The sequence below is a fragment of the Theropithecus gelada genome, chromosome 7b (genome assembly GCF_003255815.1).
Source record: "Theropithecus gelada isolate Dixy chromosome 7b, Tgel_1.0, whole genome shotgun sequence".
Classification (NCBI taxonomy): Eukaryota; Metazoa; Chordata; class Mammalia; order Primates; family Cercopithecidae; genus Theropithecus; species Theropithecus gelada.
Window position 1 is genome coordinate 9,563,437 of NC_037675.1, and position 26,489 is coordinate 9,589,925.

Here is a 26,489-nt window from a genome sequence, read left to right on the forward strand (position 1 = left end):
AAATTGCTTATGCTCGGGGTTAGCGTGTACAGTAGGTCTACAGAATTCAAAATTGTGTCCTGGGGAAAACGTCCAGGGGTTCAAAAACCAATTCTCTAAATATAGAAATTAAACTATGATGTGTGGAGATCTTTCCTTCCTATGAATATTCAAACCGTGAGCAACCTCATTTAACCTTTACTTGGCAGAAAGTTTCACTCTTGGGTGGTTATAATTACACTTTTAGAAAAAGCCCCAAACAGTTTAAGGAACCAAAACACAGTAGTAAGTGGTAGACGTTTAAGTAGAAGGTTCTAGGAGGCTACATGGGGGAAGTGTCAGCTAAATCTGTCAACAGGGCCAATCTTGTAAAACTTGGACCCTGAACACGACTATAGCATAATATCCTTAACTACTCTCAAAAAATGAGACAAAAATAGAGAAAAACACTTTCCATATTTGTTTTCAATTATTTCCTTTGTAGTAAAGTCAGAGAGTTGAGAATCAGTAGGAAACTGCTCTGGAGTTAGAGGATTCAAAACAATTTGTTTTTAAATTTAACACTACTGGAGGGTATCTACACGTAAACTATTTCTAAAAAGACCTGCAAATGAAGACTAGGTAATTTTTAAAGCTGGGCAGTAAAAATTGGGAAGGCAAACAGAGGCTTGTTGGGTAAAACAGACTAAAAAAACTCAGAATGCAAATTACTAGTATTCACTTAGCAGCCATAGGAACAGGCACAGGGATTACTCATCATGTCATCCGTACTACACCCTCAAAATGAGACAAGCTACTAATACTTTACAGATGGGAGGGAGACAATGTAGCACACAGACATTAGGGAACATACTTTACATCACACAGAGTTAGAGGCTGGACCTGGATTAAAAGTTGGGAATCCTAACTAACCACAAGCCATGTCATTAACAAGCAAGGTCTTAAGAGCATTGTACCCTCAAGTGTTGTTAGAAATAACTCAAAGATACTTAAGGAAAGACTTAATTCCTGACCATGCATCCAAAGTGTAATGTTCTCAACCTTGGGTACACAGTAGGGTAACTAAAGGAGCTTATAAAGATTTTGGTATCTAGGCCACACTCCACCCAACTAAATCAGAATATCTGGAGGTAAGACCCAGGCATGTGTATATTTTTAAAGCTTGCTCAGCCAGATAATTCCAATGTGCAGTCAAAATTGAGAACCTCAGGTTTGGTTCTTAACAGTAGATTTATACTTTTGCCAGATTAAAAAACCTATGTCATATGTATATGCACAGCACAGATGCCTTCACAAATGAATGAATCATAAAGCCACCTATGATGTCCGTTACCAGCAAAATAAAATCCAGGTAATTACATGTGCTCATCTTCAACTGTAAGACAAAATGCCTACAAAGCCAAATCACATATATCCCTTCCTCTGATTTACTGTATAATATGTTAAGGAAGGGCAGATCTCCAAATAAAACGATCTGTTCGAGTGGGCCTGCAGCTCCAGAAAATGAATGGACAATCTCAGCTTACCTGGGCTCTGCTTGGAAGCCAAAAGAGATGCTGCATCAGGGCATGGCTCTATTGTACACCAGTTTTCTCGGTTTATCTGAAAGAAAAGGAAAACACTGTGTTTCAGTCATTGAAGTAATGTGAGATAATTTTATAGGTGCCAAAATTATGTCGACTGTACCAACATTCCTATCTTTTTATTTAATACAGGGTGAGCAAACTTATGTCAAGGGAAAAAAAATTTTTTTCACACTATAACCACAGCAATCTATACTCAAGGCTCTAAAGAGGTTGTCATTGTCAATAAAAATTAGGCATACAAAAGTAAGAGGAAAAGATACACAAAGATGAAGGCCATAGTGTAGGCCAAGGGTAAAATAAAAAAAGTTAACATATGAAATTGACTAAACATTAAAATACATATTTGGTGTGGCTCATGCCTGTAATCTCAACACTTTGGGAGGCTGAGGTGGACTGCTTGAGGCCAGGAGTTCAAGACAAGTCTGGCCAACATGGCGAAACCCCATGTCTACTAAAATACAAAAATTACCTACGCATGGTGGTGGTACATGCCTATAATCCCAGCCACTCAGGAGGCTGAGGCACAAGAATTGCTTAAACCCGGGAGGCAGATGTTTCAGTGAGCCGAGATCGCGTCACTGTCCTCCAGCCCGGATGACAGAGCAAGACGCCATCTCAAAAAAAAAAAAAAAAAAAAAGGCTCAGAGGGGTAGCTGAGTAATAAATAGCAGGACTGGTATTGGAATGCCAAGTCTGTGTTACTCTAAAAAGCAAAAACTTACCCCCTCCCCACAAATTAAAAAAAAATTTAAATATAGCCTTTACACCTCCCAACCATCTTAACATTACAATTCTCTACTTTGATTCCATTTAAAAATTTTAAAATTACCATTGAAGATTTCAATACTCCTCTCTTAGTTTATTGATAAAACAAATAGAAACAAAATCAGCAAGATAGAGAAAACCTGAAAAACCTCAATCAATTTGACCTAACACAATATAGAACACTCCATCCAATAACAGCATAAGACACATTCTTCTCAAGTGCACTTGGAATGTTCATATTCTATCACATAAAACAAACCTCAAATAAAACAAACATATTCTGTAGCACAAAACAAGTCTCAAATATAAAAAAATTAAAATAAAAAGTATGCTCTGTGATCACAACAGTATTAAATCAGAAATCCAAAACAAAAGATTGGAAAAAACTCAAATATTTGAAAAAAATTTTAAAAACTTCTAAATAGGCTGGGCGTGGTGACTCACGCCTGTAATCCCAGCACTTTGGGAGGCCGAGACAGGCGGATCACAAGGTCAGGATACCAAGACCATCCTGGCTAACATGATGAAATCCAGTCTCTACTAAAAATATATATAAAAAATTAGCTGGGCATGGTGGCGGGCGCCTGTAGTCCCAGCTATTCAGGAGGCTGAGGCAGGAGAATGGCATGAACCCGGGAGGCAGAGCTTGCAGTGAGTGGAGATCGCACCACTGCACTCCAGCCTGGGAGACAGAGATAAAAAAATTAAAAATAAATAAATAAATAAACACTTCTAAATAACCCAATGAATCAAAGTATATTAAGAAAAATAAGAAAATATTCTGAATTGAATAAAAACTAAAACACCACATATAAAAATTTGTGGATAGAACTAAAGCAGTGCTAACAGCAATATTTATAACACTACATGCCTATATTAGAACACAAGGTTTCAAATCAGTGATCTAAACTTCTACCTTACGAAACTAGAAAAAGAGGAGTAAATTAACCCAAAGCAAGCAGGATAAAGAAAATAAAGAACAGAAATCAATGAAATAGAAAACAGAAGAACAATAAAATCAATGAAACCAAAAGCTGGTTCCTTAAAAGGGTCAATAATATCAATACAACTCTGGCAAGGCTAATCAAAAAAGAAAAGCTACAAATGACAGAAATCAGGAATTACAGAACGACACCATTACAGATCCTATAGATACTGAAAAAATAAAGCAATATTATGAACATTACTGCAATAAATTCATCAAGTTGGATGAAATAGTAGCATTCCATGACACTATACAAACTATCAAAATGCACTCAAGAAAACACAGATAATCTAAATAGCCTTATTCTATTAAAGCAATTGAATCCATAGTTTAAAACTTTATTACAAGGAAAACTTCAGGCCTAGATGACTTCAGTGGTGAATGCCACCAAACACTTAAGAAATGTCAACTCTACACAAGCTCTTACAGAAAACACAAGTATTTACAATGCAGCTCATTTTATGAGCCTAGCATTACTCTAAAATCAAAACCAGAGAGATATAAGAAAACTACAGATCAATATTCCTCAGGAATATAGATGCAAAAAACCTTAACAAAATTTTAGGTTAATGGAATCCAGCAATATCCCAGGAATGTAAGGTTGGTTTAGCACTTGAAAAATCAGTTTATTAACAGACCAAAAAACTCATGAACTAATGATCATCATTAGATCGAAAGAATCTGGGGCCGGGAGCGGTAGCTCAAGCCTGTAATCCCAGCACTTTGGGAGGCCGAGGCAGGCGGATCACTTCAGGTCAGGAGTTCAAGATCAGCCTGGCCAACATGGTGAAGCCACGTCTCTACTAAAAATACAAAAATTAGCCAGGTGTGGTGGTGGGTCTCTGTAATCCCAGCTACTAGGGAGCCTGAGGCATGAGAATCACCGGAACCCACGAGACAGAGGTTGCAGTGAGCCGTGATTGTGCCACGGAACACCAGTCTGGGCAACAAAGCAAGAATCTATCTCAAAGGAAAAAAAAAAATCAGCAAAATTCAACACCTATTCATGATAAAAAACTCTCAGAACACTAGGAAGAGAAAGGAAATTACTCAAACTGACAAAGGCATCTATAAAAAACCTACGGTTAACATTATATTTATTGGTGAAAGACTAAATGCTTTCATTCTGAGATCAGTAACCAAAGATATCCATTCTCATCACTTCTATTCAACAATATTCCGGAGGTCCTAGCCAGTGCAGTAAAGCAGAAAAAGAAAGAAAACGCATACCATTGGAAAGGAAGAAGTCAAACTTGGTTTATTGACAAATGGCGTGACTGCCTATGCAGAAAATGCTAAGGAATCTATAAAAATACTGGAATAAATAATGTATTAATAAAAGCAAGGCTGCCAGAGACAAAGCAACATTAAAAAAAGCAATGCTAGATCTTTATACTAGCAAAGAGCAATTAGAAATTGAAATTAAAAGTAAAAGCAATACCATTTACAAAAGCCTCAATAAATACAAAATAATTAGGGATAATTTTAAGAAAATATGAGTAAGACTCATACGCTGAAACCTTTATAAAACAGTATTGAGAAAAAATTAAAGCAGACTTAAATAAATACAGACATACCATGTTTACAGATCAGAAGACTTAATACAGTTGTTAATTGTCCTCAAATTGATCACTACATGATTTCAAGACTTACTATAAAAGCTGCACTAACCAAACCTGCCTGATATTAAAAGGCAGACATATAAATCAATGTCAGAGAAGAGAGAATCCACAAACAGACCTTCACAGATATGGCCCACTGATTTTGACAAAGATGCCAAGATATTTTAATGAGGAAAAAATAGTCTTATGAACAAATGATGCTATAACAACTGGATATAAATATGTAAACAAACAAAACTCCCCAAGATCTAAAATCTTACCCCAAACCTTACCACCTATAAAAATGAACTCAGAATAGATTATATATCTAAATGTTCAACCTAAAACTAAAAAACTCCTAAAGAAGATGGAGTGAAACACTTTTATGGGACCTTGAGTTACACAAAGATTTCTTAAATACTACATTTTTTTTTTTTTTTTTGAGACGGAGTCTCGCTGTGTCTCCCAGGCTGGAGTGCAGTGGCGTGATCTCGGCTCACTGCAAGCTCCGCCTCCCGGGTTCACGCCATTCTCCCGCCTCAGCCTCCCAAGTAGCTGAGACTACAGGCACCCGCCACCACGCCCGGCTAGTTTTTTGTATTTTTAGTAGAGACGGGGTTTCACCATGTTAGCCAGGATGGTCTCAATCTCCTGACCTTGTGATCCACCTGCCTCGGCCTCCCAAAGTGCTGGGATTACAGGCTTGAGCCACCGTGCCCGGCCAATACTACATTTTTTAAAACATGAAAAAAAAAATATTTGTCAACCTTAAAAACTTTTACTCCTCAAAAGCCATTGTTAGGAAAACAAAAAGGCAAACTAAAAACTGAAGGAAAATATTTATAAAACAATTATCTGCTAAGAACTCCTACCCGGAATATTTAAAAATAAAACAAAACAAACTCTTACAATGCAATAACAAAGCAACGTGATTTTTTAAATGGGTAAATGATTTGAATAAACATTTCATTTAAAAAGATATACAAAAGGCAGATAAGTAAAAAAAAAAAAAAAAAAAAAAAAAAAAGACACCCAACTTCGTTAATTCACAGGAAAATGTAAATTAAAATCCCAAGGACATACCAACAGGCATTCATTACAACAGTCAAAATTTGAGACTGATAATACCAAATGTTGGCAAAGATGTGGAGCAACCAGAACACAGAACTGTTGTTGAAAGAATGCAAAATAGTGTAGCCATTTTGGGAAAGCGGTTTAGCAGTTTTTTATAATGTCAAACATATACTTACACACAACATAGCATCCCATTCATTTACCAAAGAAGAATCAAAACCTACTGTCACACAAAGACTTGCACTGGAATTTTTAAAGCACTTTAATTCATGAGAGCTCCAAATTAGAAACAGTCTAGATTGCCATCAAATGGTAAATGGAGAAGCAAATTGTAATATATCTATACAATGCTATAGACTCACAGTAAGAAGAAATGAACTGCTGATACAAACAACATGGATGAATCTCAAGAGTATTATGGTAAGTTAAAAAAAAAAAAAAAAAAAGCCAGACTCAAAAGACTACTTATTGACTACCTATTGTATGGTTCTGTCTATGCAATATTTAGAAAAGGCAAACCTACAGTAGCAAGAAAACATTAGTGATCAGCAGGGACTGAAGGAGAGGACTGACTACAGGGAGACAGAACAGAACTTCTGAGCTAACAGAAATGTTCCTATTATGATGCGGTAGTGATTACATAATTTAAATATTTGTCAAAGCTCACCAAACTATAAACTTATATTGGTTAATTTTGTTGTATGGAAATTTATACCAGAATAAAGCGGAAAACAAATACATTCTCAAAAACAGAAGCATAAAATATAAAATTAATTTGTCTTCACAATTTCCAAGCACCTTAACATTATAACCCTTTAATCATTAAAACTGACATACTCAGATGTAATTCTATAATAATATGAGCAGAAATATCTAAACAAACTACCAAGTAGTTGTGAATGTTTGTATGCTCAAAGACAGAAGCCTTGCTTTTATTCAATAACCTCTAAAATATATTTCTGATCACTTCAGTGAGAAGATATTAAACTCTTCTGCTGTTAAAGATCAACAGTTTTACTGTATATGCTAAGTGGCAGAAGGCAGAAAGCTAGAGGACATTTTGTCAAATTATGTCCTGTTTGACAACAAAACAAATGAAAATAATTAAACTGCTTGCAAATAACCAGGCAAACTAGAACCACATGAAACAAAACACTTTATCATTTGCTCTGTTCATCTATTTTACTATTACAGGGAGGAAAAACAGCAGGAACCAGGGGCCATCAGGGTTTCAGTTCCTGGTGTGTTACAAAATGATGCCAAAAATTTAAAAGTACTCCTAAATGGAACTGAATCTTCAGCAGGTGCCCTGGGATTACACATATTAAAAAATATTCTTTCTGAAATGTACTTTAAGGTGTGTACAATAAGGAAGTAACCACAAATTCTGTAACTTTACCAACACCCTATCCACATCTTTCAAAGAATTGAAACGATACATTTTCTTAAAAAAAAAAAAAAAAAGTCATTCAGAGAATTTTCTCTTAATTTCAAACTGCATTTCATTTGAAATGAGCCAAATTTTACACACTGTGAAATAAGTTTATCTGCTAATAGAACCACTGTACTGCAATACAAAACTACACTTTTAAGCTGGAAGGGAAAAAATTACTTTCCCCCCCGCCCCATTATTCCTGTAATAAGAAGAGGCTGCATGAATAGAGCAACAAATTTAGATAGTTAACAGAAATAAAAGAGCTCAGATGATCCTTCAGTGACAAGTAAAGAATCTGGAAATGAACGACTACGAATTACCATATTACTGTCTCCTACCATGACCTTCAACAAGTTTTTTGGCCAACATTTTAGAAAACCCTATTAAAATTCTATTTCTACTGGGCGCGATGGCTCATGCCTGTAATCCCAGCACTTTAGGAGGCTGAGGCAGGGGGATCACAAGGTCAGGAGTTCAAGACTATCCTGGCCAACACAATGAAACTGTCTCTACTAAAAAAATACAAAAATTATCTGGGTGTGGTGGCACGTGCCTGTAATCCCAGCTACTTGGGAGGCTGAGACAGGAGAATCGCTTGAACCAGGGAGTCAGAGGCTGCAGTGAGCCGAAATCGGGCCACAGCACTCCAGCTTGGCAACAGAGCAAGACCCTGTTTCAAAAAAAAAAAAAATTTATATTTCTTAGAATACTTTTCAATACCTTCTCTATACTACATGTCATTCCATAGCCAATGAGTAAAGTGGACATTATTTGCCTTGAATATGCAAGCGACTAAGACTCTCTATACTTTTCCTGTCATTTTAGGCACATGTGTTACATAAAGTGAGTTTCACATTTTACAAAATTATATACAATAAACACATACTACTAGAACAAAATTAAAGTTAAATATCTTTAAGTAAATATACTAATTTCTGAGTAACAGTCATGAGAACATATTCATGTTGGGAAACAATTCTCCATGTCCCTCTTGCATTTCTGCAGGTCTTGTCTGCAAAAGCCCTGATGGCCCTTTTATTCTAGACTATCTTTTCAAGACTGTTTGCATATCAAATATCCTTAAAAGATAAAAATATTGATTCCTTCCAAAGCAAAGGGCAGGTTTGTTTCTGTCCAGTATAATAAAGATAATGTCTCAGTCAAGGGCAAAGGTCACACAGGCTTACTGTCCACTGTATAAAAATTCAGGTTTCTTCAGGTTTAGATTTCTCAGCTGTGACACAGCATCAACCTGGACCCCTTTGTGTTGCCTGCATGGGGCTTAGGAAGCAAGGAGAACCAACAAGAAGGTGATGCTGATGCTGCTGGCTATGCAATGAGTAACACATTTATCTGTCTCTGACCCTAGAATCCCATGACTTCAGCCAGCACCCAAGAAACTGTCAGGATGTAAGTTAACTTGCCAGCTTGTAAGTACAGTAAAATCTCAGATCCACCACATTCTTAACAATTAGTATATACGATATAGTATTAAAAATTTTACACAGAGTTGCAGCCAAAAATCTCTTGACATGTTAAACTTGTGTGATCTCCTAATCTATTTTCAATTGGGTGGATATGTCTGAATGACCACAAAGAGACAACTTATATTCCTTTTAACTTTCCTGAAGTTTCCTAAACTTTCTTCAATAGTTATATATTTATTTTATTTTAAAAAATTTATCTCGATAAACTTATTTTGTAACTTCAGGCTGATAAAAAAATAGTATACATAAAAAGTAGAAATAACTTTAAGTTGCAAAGACAGCACAGAAAGTTCCCGTTTATCCCCACTCCCTTCCTCACCGGTTTCTCCAACTTTAAAATCTTACATAACCATGGCACAGTTGTCAATACTAAGAAACCAACACTGGTACATTACTATTAAGTAAACTCCAGACTTTATTTGGATTTCGCTTGTTTTCCCACTAGTGTTCTCTTTCTGTTCCAGGATCCCATCCAAAATGCCACATTGCATTGTGTGTGTGTGTGTGTGTGTGTGTGAGAGAGAGAGAGAAAATGTGTGTATTATTTTGCATTTTAACATCTTTATTGAGATGTAATTCATATATTAGAAAACTGGCCCGTTTAACGTATATAATTCAATAGTACTAGTATATTCATAGAGTTGTGTAACCATCACCACTATGTAATTTTAAACATTTTTATCTTGACAAAAAGAAACCTTATATCCATTAGTAGTCATGCCTCACCCCCATCCCGTCCCCTAGTGCCTAGAGAGCCACGAATCTATTTCTCTCTCTACAGATTTGCTTATTCAGGACATTGCATACAAATAGAGTCATACATTATTTGGTCTTTCATGCTGGGTTCTTTCACTTAGCAAAATGTTTCCAAGGTTCACCCATGTTGAAGCATGTAACAGTACTTTACTTCTTTTATTTCCAAATAATATTCCACTGTATGGATATATCCACATTTTACTTATCTATGCATCAGTTGATGGGAGATCTGGTTTTGCGGGGTTTTTTTTTCCCCCACTTTCTGACTGTGATGAATGATGCTACTATGAACATTCAGAGTTTCTGTGTGGACATGTTTTCAATTCTCCTGGGCATATATGTAGGACTGGAACTGCTGGGTGTTATATACGACAACTTTATGTTTAATACTTTAAGGAGATGTCAGACTGTTTTCCAACATGGCTGTACCATTCAACAATTTTTCTACATTCTTGTCAACACCTATTTTTGTTATCTTTTTTATTGCAGCTACCACAGTAGGTGTGACACAGGTGCTCATCCTGAGTTTGTTTTTTTAACGGAAAATATTTTAAAATCTATTGTTACTTTCTAGAAAAGGAAGATAGTGTGAAGATGTAATGCTCGCCATGCTGGGATGTTTCTGTCCTTTTTCTATTTTTTAAAAACTGTGTTAAGTATCCTCTATATAATAAACACTGTACCAAGCCTTAAAAACAAAAGCAGTAAAACATTGTCCTCAAAGAACTCACAGATTACATGTGAGATGTGAAAATGTTAGGTTGGTCAATAAGCCTACCACAGCATCTTGCATAGCAGACAATGAAATGTGTGTTCACTTGGACAATGCATGCTGTAATTAACAGAGATTGGAATGACAGTGAATGGAACACTATATTGCATACAGTATTTTCAGTGCTACATATAATTCTGGTTGGGTCACAAATGTTATATATACAGAGATACTGGGCCAGAATAACAGCTTGCCATTTTACTTCATACTGTATGTGTCTGTGTGTGTGTGTGTAAAACAGAGAACAGAGAAGTCAGAGATGGCACACACCAGTGTCTAAGAGCCAGAGAACTCGGGAGATTAGAGCGTCACAAAAGCTGCAGCAGAGAAGTCAAAGCAGATACAAAACAAAAAGAAGTTACTGAATTTGGCAACTGTGAGCTCAGGAGTTCAAGACCAGCCTGGGCAACATGGCAAAATCCTGTCTCCACAAAATATACAAAAATTAGATGGACATGGTTGTGAGCACCTGTAATCCCAGCCACTCAGGAGGCTGAGGTGGGAGGCTGGCTTGAGCCAGAGAGGTGCAGGTTGCAGTGAGCCAGACAGCACCACTGCACTACAGCCTGGGCGACACAGCCAGACACTGTCTCCACAAAAAAAAAGGGTTATGAAAGAACTCATATTTCTCGATTCATGATACTTTAAAGTACCATCCCATAGATTTGACCTTTTTACAGACCCGTGAGAAGGCATTTGCCATTTTAGAGAGGAAGAAAACACACTCAGTGAGGCTTGGTGATCTGTGGAGCACATACGTGTATATGAACCATATTGTATTTACAGCCTTATCTGCTCAAAAGACCACAAACTTCCCGAGAACAAAATCGAATCTATTTAACAGGTCTCTGCAATGAGTAATAAGTGCATGTGGTTCATGGTGGATGCTTAATGAATAATTTTTGAATTCGTTATCCTCAGTGATTCTGAAGAAAACAGTGGAGAGATTCCTTTAGGATTACAGCCCTGTCTCCCTTTATTAGACCCATAAAAAACCTGAGGCCAAAGGAGGCAAAGTAATTTGATGAAAGTAATAAATATTTCAAACAGAGGACCCAAGGTTTCCTTACTTCCAGGTTTCCAAATTTCCCCCTCAAGAATCTCTTCTTGTTCTTTTCCCTTTTTCTTCTTTCTCCTTTCATTTTCCCTCCTTCCTTTTCAGAAAAAGAAGCTCTGTCACCCCAGGCTGGAGTAGAAAGTCCTGGGCTCAAGTGATCTTCCCGTCTCAGCCTCCTGGGTAGCTAGGACTACAGGCATGTGCCACCATGCCCAGCTGTTTTTGTTTTTGTTTTAATTATTTTTTATTATTATACTTTAAGTTCTAGGGTACATGTGCATAACGTGCAGGTTTGTTACATATGTATACTTGTGCCATGTTGCTGTGCTGCACCCATCAACTCGCCCAGCTGTTTTTTAAAAAAATTTTTGGAGAGACAGGGGTCTCACAATGTTGCTTAGGCTGGTCTTGAATTCCTAGCCTCAAGCAATCCTTCCACCTCGGCTTCCCAAAGCATTAGGATTACAGCCTCGAGCCACTGTGCCACCTCTTCTTATTTTTTACTTTGTCTTAGAATTCAATAATAATTGTTTAAAATTTTGTAGTATTAAATTGAGTAAGTTTGGCAAAGTGTATTTCACATCTTCAAGATTTATTGGAAAAGAGTCATTGTTGATTTAGACAAAAATATTTAGAAAATAAAGCATTAATGAAATGACGCAAGTAAAATATGAAACTGTGGACGCCAATTTTTTAAAATATCAAAATGCTGTAACTGAAAAAATCTAGTTTGTTTGTTGTCGGCTCTGTCAATTACTAGGATCCTGTGGTTCTAATCACCAGCAGTTAACTAACAATGATGTCCTGAGGAGGCTCACCGTCTCTAAGAACACAAGAAGCTTAAGCAAATCTGAGATGATGCACACTTTCAGGCAAGTTCTCTCTTTTGAATTAGGCTTCATTCACAAACATTTAAAAGTAAAACCTACACTGAAGAACAGTAAGGTTTCCGATCATTCAGGGCTTCTGCACCAGGATTGATTGGGAAATCTAGCAGAAGAAGGCTTCTTAAAGTTATCTTGCTGTCAGCTACACACTGACACTCATCCACACAGCTAGCCAGCAGCACTGACGGAGTGCTCACTTTAGGCAAGAAACCAGGTTAAGGTACAGCAATAGACAGGAAGGTGAAAAAGACATAATTCTGATTACAATTGGCATAGTAGGTCCCACAGTTTATAATTTTAATACAAAATGCCTTGGGTTACAAAGGCTTGACGTCCCAGGATGATAAATATATACATACATCCTTACGAGTCTATGGATTATCAGATTCAGTGAGATAGCTCCACAAACCATGGCCTGTAAGTTGGGAAACACTGATTAATTTGTGTAATAAAAGAGGTACACAAACAGCTAAAATCCACAAAAGAAAGTCCCCAGTATGAAAATAATTCCTGCTCAAGAATCTGGGAAAAGCTCAACGAAAGTGTTGGTATATGAGGTAGGCTTTAAAAGCGGACAATATGCTTGAGAGAGAAAGATGGTAAGGCAGGGAATTCTAGCTATACAAAAAAAGCATGAGCAAAGCAGTTAGGACACTCCAGAGCTGGACTTCATAGCCTTTTGCGTCACAGACTCCTTCGAGAATCTGCAAGAAGCCATGGAACTCTCACCAGGGACATGCATGCTACGTCACAATCAGCGGTTCTTTGCATAGCCTCATAACCCAGGTTAAAGACTTTTGCTTTTGATGTTTTTCAGGAACACAAAAAGCCCAACAGTATCCAGAAGTGTAAACTGAGCACGGAAGAACAACAGGAGATATAGCTACAATGAATCTAGGCTTTGTTCTCTAACAAGGGTGGACCCCGCCAATCATACAAGCAAGGTAGTAAAAAGATCAGTACTATTCTTGGCCAATAACTCTAGATGTGTATAGATAAAATGGGAGAGTAGGGAGGAAGGAAACATACGGCATCTGAGACACAAAGGCCAGTTAGGATGAGCCTGAACTAGTCTAGTCTAGAGGCAGTGTATACCTGGACTGGGGAGCACATAAAAGGTATACATCAGAAAGTTAGTACAAAGGGCAAAATTCACATAAGTAAGAGAGAAAAACGGGTCAAAGATCCACAATGAACAGATATAGGAAATCTAGAGGGAAGAAGATGATGTACCCTATTTGCCCATGTTGAGTTTGAAATAACAACATGTCTTGCAAATGGTTACACAAGGTTTTGGAAGCTTGAGAGAAAGGCTGGCGCTAGCTTCATTTATTCTTGAAGTGATGGATGAAAAGAGCGTGCAAGAGAGCCAAGGCAGAGCTTGCAAAAAGAAAAGACACACTAAGGGTAGCATTCATAGTAGATAATACATATTTGCAGATGGGGTGGCTTGGAAAGCTCATACTTGCTGGCTTCTTACAAACACAAACAGGACAAAAGTAAGTGTGCATTAGGAAAATGCAAATCAAAACCAAAATGAAGTAACACTTCATATCCAATAGGATGGCTTTTAAACAGAAAAAGATGGAAAATATGTGTTGGTGAGGATGTGTTGAAATTGGAATTCTTGTTCATTGCTGGTGGGAATGTAAAATGGTACAGCCACTGCAGAAAACAGTATGGCAGTTTCTCAAAAAACAAAATTAAACATACAATTACCTTATGATCCAGCAATTCCACTTCTGGGTATACATGCAAAGAACTGCAAGCAGGAACTCAAACAGATATTTGTATACCAATGTTCATAATAGCATTATTTGCAATAGCCAAAAGGGGGCAACAGCCCAATGTCAATTGATGGATGAACGGGTAAACAAAATACGGTATATACTTAACAATGGAATGTTATTTTTGCCTTAAAAAGGAAATTCTGACACATGCTATAATATGGACGAACCTTGAAGATATTATGCTAAGTGAAATAAGACAGTCACAAAAGGACAAATGTTGTATGACTCCACTTAGTACCCAAAGTAGTGAAATTCATAGAGATAGAAAATAGAATGATAGTTGCCAAACTAGCAGGCAAAAAGAATGGGAAGTTAGTGTTTAACAGGGAAAGAATTTCAGTTTGGGAATATGAAAAAGTCCTGAAGAGATAGCTGGTAGGATGGTTATATAACAATGTGAATGTACTTAATGCCACTGAACTATATACCTAAAAATGGTTAAAATTTATGGTATGTACATTTTATCACAATTAAGAAATGAATGTGCAGCAGTTAGGGATATGCAAGTTTGTTTAGAGAAAAGTAGTCAGGCAGCCCACACAGTTAGAGTCAGAGCCAGTAATCTGGGCCAGACACTACCAATCATGGTCAATGTCATTAACCAGAGGACAAGCTCCATATGTATTGTGTGTGGAAAGAATGTCAAAACATGTATCAGCATTTTCAACCACATCCTGTGAAATAGCAATACCAAGCATATCATATTCATGTGTGAGGAATATTGTGCTTACTATAAAGTAAGCTGCTTAAGAGATGTAAAGTGGATTACAAAACATCTCCCCCTCCTTCTGCCCTATTTCAGAATCATTGATGTGGCAGGTAAATTTGTCCTAGTCTTGATTCTTCTATTCATCAACAACTCCACTATTTCTTTCTCACTCAAACAACCAAGGCAACTTAAAGGCCACACTATGTGGCTCCATTTTTTAAGCAATGGGAGTCTTGCTAGGATGCTCGGACTGGTCTTGAACTCCCGGCCTCAAGTGATCCTCCTGTCTCAATCTCCTAAAGCGCTGGGGTTACAGGCATGATGTGAGCCACTGTGCCTGGCCACATCTGAAACATATACTGCAGGAAATCAAAAGCCACCAGACATTTTTTTATTAGAGGGATCTTGTTCTCATGTTAGTCTCTTTTCCAAATGTGATTCAAAGACTGAGGTTTTTCACACTAACAGGTAAATTGGTTCCTTATACTATCAACACTCTTCTCAGTCAGTTCTGAGACAAATCCTGGCAAAAGATTCTGATCATCAGCAGAATTAGGAGACAGAATAGGAAGAATCATCAGTGTTGGCACTGCGAATAATTTGAGTTTAAAGAGAAAAATGAAGATGATTATGTATCTTTCTATTCAGATTTACCCTTTTGGAATCTTGAGCTGTGAACAAAGTATAGGACGGGCAATTGACTAAATGGGTAGGAAAGTGAACGGGTGATTCAGAAAAGCAAGTAGCTGGAACTGTGGAAAACAGAGACTTTACCATTAAACATCTTTATCTTTTGGAGAGACAAGTCACCAAAACATACATTTTGGCTCTGATCAAATTTATGACACTTTAGCTTAAAAACACAGTCATTAGTTTCCTTTGTCCATACTATCTCCATGACAACCAGTCCATGGACACCACAGGTATTCAACATCCAAAGTTCTGGTGAATTATGGTGCACATGAAATACAGGATAATAGAAGTTACCTCAGAAGAAATGTCAGACTTATCCGGGTAACTTTTAAATTTCTGACACGAAGCCTACGGACCCCTTGTGATTATCCCTAAACCATACCCACAATGTGTTCCCATCAGTCAGAAAATAGAGCTGTACATATTTTCAGTGGAGAGGGAATTGCCTTTGTTTCTGGCAGTGTTTCTGTTACTCTTCGTATCTGAACATCCTAATAATACAGCTCATGGTTACACCCAGCCTTCCCAGCCACTGCCCATATTTACTTCCTCTGCAACTGTCTCAGGAGATCCTGCCTGAGCTACAAGGCTGAACAAAAGGAAGCAAAAACCCACCATCCGGACACAGAAGCCAACACTTGAGTCAAAGTCTTTTCAGGGAATTGGACTGTATCTGAGTGGCTATATATATGGCTGTCTTCAATCCAGAGCTTCCTTATGTCTTTTGTTTTGCTGCAATGTGGACGTCTCTTACAGTAAGCAAACTTTTAGGGAATGTGTGTTTCTCTGCAAAATGACACCACAATTAGAGACAGACTACTCCTCCTCAGCCTCAGCCAAAGAGCTCGTGTGGCCTGCCCAAGCGTCGTGAGTGGGAAGGGGATCGTCCTCCTCTGTAAATATTTTCATTCAATGTACACAAAACACGGTTGCAAATCTTTTAACCATTTAGCTAACATTCTGAATTGCTGCCTACAAAATACTCTCTATAAATAATCAGTAACAAGAAGGATCACATTACTATTAACAGGCAGTATTTTTCCAGGTACCCAAAGTTACAAAATTAGTAAAACAGCAGTGGCCCAGGCTAAAAGCCATGTAAATCAGCAGTTAATCCTTGATTCTGACCCGCTTCCTTTCGGTACGCTAATTTTACAGTCAGTTTCTGATACCTGCTGTCCTCTAGTAATGCTCACCATGAGCTAAAGTTGGCTACTGAACTCAATTGGGTGAAAGCTCCCATCAGTCACCAACTTCCGAAGTCAACACTAGCTTTTTGAAGGATGCTAAGAAAAATGGGCATGTTGGTACCAAAGGGCCCATGCCAACAATTAACAATTCTTTCATACCCCATTTTTAGCATAGATTCATAGTTACCAACCACATACTGTAAGAGTCAGAAGTCATGTATGCATCAAGGAAAGGAGAAATGGGGGAATATCATATACAGAGGAACAGGAATGGGTATGTGTATATTACGCTGGGGAACAGACGAGTGGGTGACCAAGGAATACTATCAACTTAGGTTTTATTACTTAGAAAAAGTTCAGAATAGAGGTAATATTTCAGAGGTGTTGGGGGTTGATGATGGGACAGAAGAGCTGATGTGAGGACAACACTAGCATATCCAGCCTCAGCGAAATCTTACAAGAAGGTCTTGATACAGAAAAGCTACCATGAAACTATGCAGAACTAACAAAGGAATCAGGGCAGAATGCAGAAGAAGCCAAAGAAAGTGTGGGTACATAACACAGAATGAGAACGTTGAAGCTAATCTACAGTGAATTATTAGGATGCCAATGGGAGGGACTGGAGTTGTAAATGTGGAATACCAAAGTGACAGGCTCACAATTTAAACTCTGTAATTACTGCCACATTTCATCTCATCTGTTAAACACAATTTATATAACATGATGCTTATGAATCCATACTTACAAAGATAAATTCATTTAACCAACAAACGTTTTGAGTGTTTAGATAGTATTAATGAACAGATAAAAGTGATAGACTCCTTAGTATAAAAAAGCAAACTTCCATAGATAAAAGTGGAGAACATGTACATGACGGCTTGAGAATTTATGTGGCACCCAACATAACTATTTTTTTAAAACACTAATAGAAAATACTGAAATTCGAAATAATTTTGTAGAAAGAATTGAAGAACCCTACCAAATGGTTTTTTAGAATTGTGAGAAAACTTTGCTAAAAATCATGGGACAAAATGAACTTATATGCCATGGTGTACCTGTCCTAAGTATTGTAGAAGGAATTCCTGCACTGGGAAAGAAGAGACCAAAAGTCTAAGATAGAAAAAGAACACATATGTATATACCAATAAAAGCTAATATATATATTCATGTAATAAAAGGAATTGATCGACTCAAAAAAGAGGTCTAGGATAGCAAGAAAAACATGGACTTTGAAACAGTCCAACCTGGGACTGCACTCATATGTAATTATCAATTACATACGAGATGTGAGGCACTGGGAAAGTTATTAACTACACAAATCTGTTTTCCCATATGTAAAATGAGACAAAGAGTAGGAATGTAAACATTAAATGCCTGTGTCTCATATCCATTCACTTCTTCCCACTTCAGACCACAAAACCCTCTTATTCTGCCTGTGCTATCGTAACGGCAGGCTAACCAATTACTCCCAGAATAATCTTTTCAACACGTACACTGAGAGGTAAGGCATCCTCCCCACGGCTGTCAAGGCCCTGCTCTTCCAGGTCCCACCTCTGGCTCTGGCCTTCTCATCCTGCTACCCCACTTTCTACTCAAGGGGCTCCCATCCACCACAATGGCCCTGTGTGCTCCTTCCTTCCTCAGGGCCACGTATTTGCTGTTCATTCTTTCTAGAGAGCTCTTCCTTAGCATAGCTAATGTCTTTCCATCCTCTGGAGATCAGCTTTTTAAATGTCTGCACCTCGAAAAGATCTTCTGTCCAAAGACCATTCTATCTGAAATAGTTCTGCCCACTACACAGCACCCTACTCATTTCTTGCAAATCAATTACAACGGTTTGTACTATAAATTTCTCTATTTATTATCTACCTTTAAGCAATAATAGGATAAAGACTGTACCCCGTGGCTCACATGGGATAGGTACTTAGGTTTCTTTAAGTTTACAGCTCTCAATGATGTTGTCTTCTCCATCTCCAAAGCAAAGAAACTAACAACAAATGTCCCCATCTCATTTTAAACTGGAAACAGGGTGTTTTCAGGACTCCTGGTGTTTATTTACTAATGACTATTTTCTGAGAAGTGAAGTTTTCTCTACTGAAAATTTTTTATTATTTATTGGGCAGGATAGTACAAACAAACACCTTTATTAGTTGTAGGTTTGCGGGGGAAGAAAAACAAAAAACCACATTCTTGTCACTCAAGTTCTTCATACCCCTCACCATGCTCAAGAAAACCCTCGGGCTCTCCATATGAATATGGGGTAAAAAGTAACTGCCTGGCAAGTCTCGAATTAAGAAACGTATATGGAGGTGCTTCGTTAAAACTATAAAACAGCAACTCTGAGGCCAATAAGCCTGTACTGATTTAGCTCCATTCGCAAAGGCTTTCCATGCCCACCTAGAGTATAAAGTATTATATATTTTAGCATTACTTTAAAAGTTCAATATTTCTTGTGATACTCAGATTTTCTTTTTATCCTTCTCCCCACCCGCAGGCCAAATCATAGGGTATCATGCACAAAAAGATCCTAAAAATGAGATTCTCCTAAATACATCATATGAGGATAAAAATTTTTAAACATCACTGTGATCTCACAGAGAAAATCACATTTCAGAGAACCCAAAATGAATAATATCTTGGAACAATTTCAAAACAACAAGTTACCAACTGCTGGCAGCCGAGGTCCAGCAAGTCAACCACCTGATAATGATTATGGAGAGACACTTACAACACTCTACCACAAATCACAACTACTCTACCTAGTGCCCTGCCCAACATGGCATTTCATTGGTTTTTGTGTCTAGCCTTCTGAGCCCATTCCTTAGCCTCACTCGAGCAAAGAAAATAAAAAAGACCCAAGTAATAAACTGAATAGATAAATCAATAAAATAGGTCCACTATTTCCTTGACCAGGGCAATGTATTTCCACTTTGGTTAAAATCACCCTCACCTCCACATACAGCCTCAGAAGTTCAGATACTGGGGTTCTTTCCGTCATCTATGAAGCGCTTGGTTGACTTCCAATTTCCCCTGCCTTTGCCAGAAAACTGCTAAATTTCCAAAAAGTGCTCTTTGAGCTGTCCAACATTCCCAGACTCTCATCTTACCGGCTGGAGGAGTTTTTACTAATTTTAGATTCAAGGATGCCTTCTGTGAGCAATTAGCTATTCAGAGTCTCCGCCCCCATCCTGCTTAGACACCAAACATCACTAATGCTGAGAACACAAACAAATACAGCTATCAACAAAGTCAGAAGCTACCTCCGAAAAGCAGTCAAATCAAGCCAAAATGTCAGCTCTGCCACCTTAATAAATAGGTTTATTGGAAATCCTTCCAAAAGAAATAAATGTTGCCTATCTTTCCCCTAAAGAATTGAGTGAGACCATAGCAGAAAAACAGAAAAGACTCAGACAAAAGACAGAAATACTTAAAAGACAGAGGCAGAGAAAGAAACTGCCAGAGAAAGAGACCAGGCAGATGGGGGTGGAGTCTGGCGGCGGAGGGGTGACAGAGGCAGAAGGCCAAACAGAGCAACTTGGAAGGTGAATTTCTCCTTCTGTGATTTTCAACAGTATGAGGTTCTCCCAAGCATAAGAATCCATTTTAATGCAAGTAAAATTACATCTCAACAGTAAGTAGTCCAATGCTGATTCCCAAGCACCTACTGCTTCCTGTTCAGATCCTCCTTTAAGAGGCTTACAATCACCCCTCATCCTCCATTGTACACAGATTTCTCAGCCTTTCTCCCAATACAAGAGGGCCAGGGACATGGCTACTGGGTTCAAAGCACTAAAACAGCCCGCAGAGCTTCAAAATGCATGAGGTGCGGCCCCCCCTTACCTTCAGCAACACCACGTCCACAGTCCTGTCCACCTTGGAGATGTCACAGAGGCTGTAGCGCCTCTTGTGCCGTTCATACATTTTGCCCAAATGCAGGAAAGAACAGAGAAAATGCAGGAAGTATATCCACTGTTAACTTGGGAACCAGTGCGAGTCCTTAGTTCCAAATTTCTCACGGTGAGGTGGAGGAGATCTCTGCCTTCCAGATTCCTCTCTATGTAAAAACTCTCAAAGGGGTCAAAAACAACGAATTAAAAAGAAATCAAGGAGAATCCAATTCCTTGAACTGACTGAGAACTTGCTGGTAACTTCAGAGTGCTGAAAAGATGACTGTAGAACTCATAATATAAACAACAAATATCCCCTAATGCTATACTTTGTGCAGATCTTGACTGAAAGAGAAGCAAACAGCGTTTCCATCACTGGCAATGACTCCCGTAAAAAAATTAAGAATAAACTGGCCAAGCATAACGGCTGATACATGTAGGGAAAAAAACCCAAGAAGGCAATAAAAATCCAGTATATATTTTGCCAGGAAGAGGGAGAGAAAGAAAGGAAGACGACGCTATTTCAAAGCGATGACATGAAAAAAGTCATTAGATTCTGTTCTTGCTTAAAACAAAAACAAAGACAAAGAAAATCTACTTTTCCTTAAAGAAAAAAAAGTAGAAGCTGGGAGATGCTTTTCAAAGCAAAGTCTTTAGAGTCTGTCTCTTGCTCACCAGGCAGTGGGACTTGGTTTTGATTTAAGTTGAAAATCTCTAAGGACAGCAGAGTAAAAGGGGGGAAAAAAAAAGACCACTCCTGCAGTACTCCCTCTCTCCCTCCCTCCCTCCCTAGCCAGCCTCCTCCTCCCTTTTTCCTTCTCTCTCAGGAACGTCACTGCTTGCCCTTTCAGCTCTGCTCCCGCAGCCTTGGAGGTTTGAAAACCCAATTGCAGTTGTGGGAACATGATTCATCTACAGACGAAGAGAAAAACAAGGCTTCCTTTTCCAACCCGCTTCTTCTTCCTCCTCCTCCTCCTCCCACCCCTATGAAAAAGGCTTTGTCAGGCATTGCAAGATGCAGCTCAGTTCTTTGATGTCAGAGTAGTATGCTAATAAAGGAAGGGGGGTGTTATACTAAACACCACAAGTGTGTACAACGGACTCGTCCCGAGGTACAGAAAACTGAAACTACCCAAAGCATACACTGTACCTCCCTGCCAAATGCAAGGCAATGATTTAACATGAGAAAAATGTTAGCCAAATATTGCAGTTATGTCTCTAGGATCAAGACGTGGCTACAAATGTGTCTGATAAGGTTTAAAAATTATCAAGAGTTAAGCTTTATTTTGGGGGAGGGAGAAGGGAGGATGGAGTTAGATTGAAAGAAAATGAAAAGGAAAAGGAGTGGAACAAAGGAGTTCTGGATATGTTAATATTTGTTGTGACTAAGCATAGCTGTCTGGCTGAGACTTCTCCTTCAATGTTTCTATGCACACTAACTGGGTCTTGAATGTGGGTCTGCTACTTCATTTGCCTGTTTTCTTACTATTGCACACCCTTCTAGTCCCCACCCTAACATTCTCAGGGACCGACTTACTTCAGAATGCATTCTCTCACCTGAGACACTCTCTTACTTGGATCATAAACGATTTGGGAGGGAAAAGGATGAGGAACTGAGGGGAGCAAAAAGCAGAAAGGAGTGAAGAAACAAAAGAAAAAGGGATTAAAAAAAAAAAAAAGATTTCTCTTTCTAGGAGCTGCTGACATTTTCCTTGAGTTGGCCAGAGTAGTCCTTAGCTAGGCTGTGAAAGCAGGGGCTCAAATAACCACAACAGAAGAGGAGAGGAGAGATTTAACACCTACATTTCTGTTGACATTGCAAACAAAGTTGGTGAAAAGGTTTTTCAGGTATAGAAAAAGGGTATAGATCAGCCGTGTCCTCAGGCCAGGTATTCAAGTCGCTGACCAGCTTAAAGGAGGGAAACAGCAAACCCTGCTAAGAAGAGTGCAAACATTTTCCTCAATTTTCTGTTAATACACCACAGCTATAGGCTTTAATCCGAAATAAAAGCCGTAAGGTTTTATCTCCCTATTCCTCACTGGTTCATCTGAGGAATGAAGGTGGACAACCCCTCCCCTTCTCATGCCACCAGTGAGCCTTGGTTCTTGGTGGTACCAACATGTGCAGTGAAACAGATGTTGCTTTTCATTACAAATGAGACTAGAAAACAGTAGAAACAAGACAATTTGACAGAGATTTAAAAGTTGTAAATAAAATTCTTGCTCTGGCTTATCAAAAGCATGAGAACCTGACCAGAGATTTACAAATACTTCCAAACTATGTGGTCTAGGGCACAGATAGAAAGAGCCTTTAGGCTTGAATGTATAGATAAACTGATAGTTTATTATCTTTTCTGTAAAAGCTTTCACCAAGCTAGAATGTAGAACTCGCCCTTCTTCTTTTTTTGAACACAGAGCTGCCTCCCCTCTGTCCGAAATATGGTTTGTTCCTCACTGCCACGCCCTTCTGTTTTAATTAGAATCAAATGATTCCTGCTTCCAAGATTCCCAGGCATGTCTCTCTAGGGATCAGAGATGGTTTAAATCACCATTAAAACCTTCCTACCAGCCCGGCGCAGTGGCTCATGCCTGTAATCCCAACACTTTGGGAGGCCGAGGCAGGCGGATCATGAGGTGAAGAGATCGAGATCCTGGCCAACATGGTGAAACCCTGTCTCTACTAAAAATACAAAAATTAGTCGGGCATGGTGTCATATGCCTGTAGTCTCAACTACTCGAGAGGCTGAGGCAGGAGAATCGTTTGAACCTGGAGAGGCGGAGGTTGCAGTGAGCCAAGATCGTGCCACTGCACTCCAGCCTAGCAACAGAGGGAGACTCCGCCTCAAAAAAAAAAAAAAAAAAAAAAAAAAAAGCTTTTCTACCCTAACCCTGTCCAGTGACTTACATGCAGATAATCTATATCAATCTAACAGACATTTTGTGACTCCTAGTGGAGGCAAGCAAAAGAAATAGGTAACAAGGTGTCTGTCTTCAGGAAGTTTATAGGAGAGGGAAAATTGTTTCAAAATAATATAATTTTCTGAAAGAGCCTAGATTACTGTTTGAGACATATAGAACTAACCTTTTTATTTCTAACTTCTGGATTTGTGCCACAGGCTGGAAAGCTAGATTTCCTGCTCTTTCTGCATATTAAAAGGACAATTCTTTACATATTCTGCTCCTTCTTGGAGGACAACAAATACCCTGGGTGGGAAATAAATGCTCTGGGTGGAGAAAAGAGTCTGTGTTGCTTTCCCCTCTGGATCTGCTCAGCACTCCCCAACAGAAGACAGAATCTGCAGTCTTGTACTTTTGCAGTTGATGTGACAATTCCAAGTTTTTATCAAAAACATCTGGAACCAGTGAACAGTAATTCTGCTAGGATTTTGAAATACAGCAACCAATCATTTCATATCTAAACCAGAGCTGAGAGTTACAAATTTAAAGGGAGTTCTGAATTTATTTCCCTTTTCCTTTAATTTGGGGAACCTGTAGTAAAATATTTTATTATTTACAGCCATACTACTTAACAGTAGTTACTTACAGTATTAATTATCTCTCCTTTCTCTCTGCAGCCTCCGTCCTGCCCTCTATCCACACAAAGGGTACCAGATTCTTTAAAAACAACCGGTGCTTTTAGTCTGTCTCATGCCACAGGCCCAACATGCAATTCTTAAAGATTCCAGAAAATGAAATATAAAAATACTTTATACATCTTAATTTAGCTATAGCATTTGTGTTCATGAATTAAATTTTCATTTGATTTACTTAACTACAAGATCTAGCACCTTACCAAATTGTTTAAGCATTCTTATGGGTCAACACTGTGGCTGCTTTAGTTCCAGTTAGGGCAGAAGCCCGTGTGGAGTCTCATAGCAAAGTTTCTGAATTAGGACACCATCTAGTGGGGGATGCTGAAGACCCAAACAGAACACCAAAAGTCAGTGAATATTTTTGTGGGGGTGTGGGGATACGGGTGGGGCTCATCTTCTGCTACTAAGTATTTTTTCCTGAAAGCCCAAAGTGAACATAAAGTAGCAGCATGTGACTGGACACTGGTTAATGACTCACCAATGATCAATTTTACTCTCTGCAGAGAACACAAGGTACTAAGTGAAAATCAAGGGTTCTTTGTCTTCCTAGGTGTGCCATTATCTCACTGAGCAACTTGGGAGATATTAGTTTGACCCTCTGGACCAAGATTTCCAGAATGGAAAAATGAGAGAGATTTGATGCTAGGTCATATCTGAAGATCCTTCTTGCTCTAATATTATATAGTGCCAGTCTGAGATTAGGAAGTTATTGCCTGCCATATAGTTCACAGGATACGGTAGTTTCAGAGGAGAAAGAAAAGGGAATTGAGACATTCTCTTAAAACTTGCAGAAAACATTATTCCTGCATAATGACACTTTCTACCTTGTTCTTCACGTGAAATGGGAAGGAAAAGTTTACCACAGTCAACAATTTTCATTAATCTAAACTTAAATATAGTGAGTCATCCAGAGTTACACATATGTTGGTGGTAAAATGTATTAGAATATAGATAAAACATTTAGCCTCCACTTGAGCAACTCCTGTTTGCTTAGATAATAGACTGCTTCAAATAAGAGGAATGAATATTTCACAGGTGAAAGAAGAAAATAATTTACAACGGCTGCAAAGGCATTGTCTCCAATTAGGCTTTCCTTGTAAATTTCAGTGCAGGTGTTTAGGTGCTAGGTGCTATGGCTCCAGGAGAAGCAGTTCTACTGTTCCCTCCTAGCCTTCATTGACACACAGATTTGAAGGTTACCAGACAGTAAAAGGGTAAAGGAGAAGGAGAGACCTAGAAGGCCATAACTAGCATTTCTTTTCAAATTAGTAGCAAGCAGTAGCCAACAGCTCCTTTCCTTAACCCTTTACTGTCTTTACAAGAAGAAATCTTAAGACAAATTAACTGGTGGCAGCAAACTGACAATAATAGCAACAATTAAAATAACAAAATAATATGGAAGAATATAAGAAAAAAGTATCTTCATAAACGTGCTCTTTACAGGAACAAGGTCTCATGTATCATACACACAAATGTTAAATTGTACTAAAATTACCAACAGCTTTATGAAATAAAAGGCAGGAGGAAGGAAGAAAGGGAGATGGCAGAATCAAAATTTCAGTTGGGAAAACAGTGACAGGACAGTTTAATCTCGAGGACAGGTCTTTTGGAGCAAGATCTATTAACCACAACATTTAATGAATACCTCCTGTTTGCCAGGTGCTTCCACAGGTACAATTTCATTTATTCCACATAAAAAGCTATAAGGTGAAATTTTACTGTCTACAGATGAGGAAAAGTAGCACTCAGAGTTTAAATCAGTTATATAACATCACACAGCTAATAAAACAGGCTTGCTTTAAACTCAGTTCCGTAAATCAGTCTTTCCACTACATCTTATTTTGCCACTTGATAAATCCCCCAAGAAATGAAACTATAACAGAAAAAAGTTAGTATCTGAAGAAAGAAAACTTGGGATTCATTGCTCATTATCAATATTCCTACATTTGATTTTTACATAAATGCTAAAGGACAGAAAAAGATGATTTTTTTTTTAATAAAAATTCCAAGTGATTCTTAATTTTACATTAAATGAACTCAACTTTTCTGCCAACATTTCAATATTTGACATTCCACTTTCAAAAAGTTTCTCACTATAGTAATATCTTACAAAAATCTGAAAGAACAAACTAAACACACAGAGTAAAAGATCTCCGGATATTGACAATTGCTACCCAAGTCTTCCTTAAAACGAAGAGATACACTGATCTGGCTTTTTTCTTTGGAGCAAACACTGGCTATTT

The 26,489-nt window shown here is 38.2% G+C and overlaps 1 protein-coding gene across 4 annotated transcripts in view; it reads right to left on the reverse strand.

The window, feature by feature from the left end:
- Positions 1 to 26,489, reverse strand: part of AKAP13 (A-kinase anchoring protein 13) — a 356,454-nt gene that overhangs the window by 105,102 nt on the left and 224,863 nt on the right. For 3 of the 4 annotated variants that reach the window (XM_025390973.1, XM_025390974.1, XM_025390972.1), the window contains exon 9: positions 1,506 to 1,581. In XM_025390973.1, coding sequence (XP_025246758.1) covers positions 1,506 to 1,581 — 76 coding nt within the window. Of the gene's footprint in view, positions 1 to 1,505; positions 1,582 to 20,606; positions 21,429 to 26,489 lie in introns of those variants that run through there. The other variant, XM_025390975.1, reaches the window with a different exon arrangement.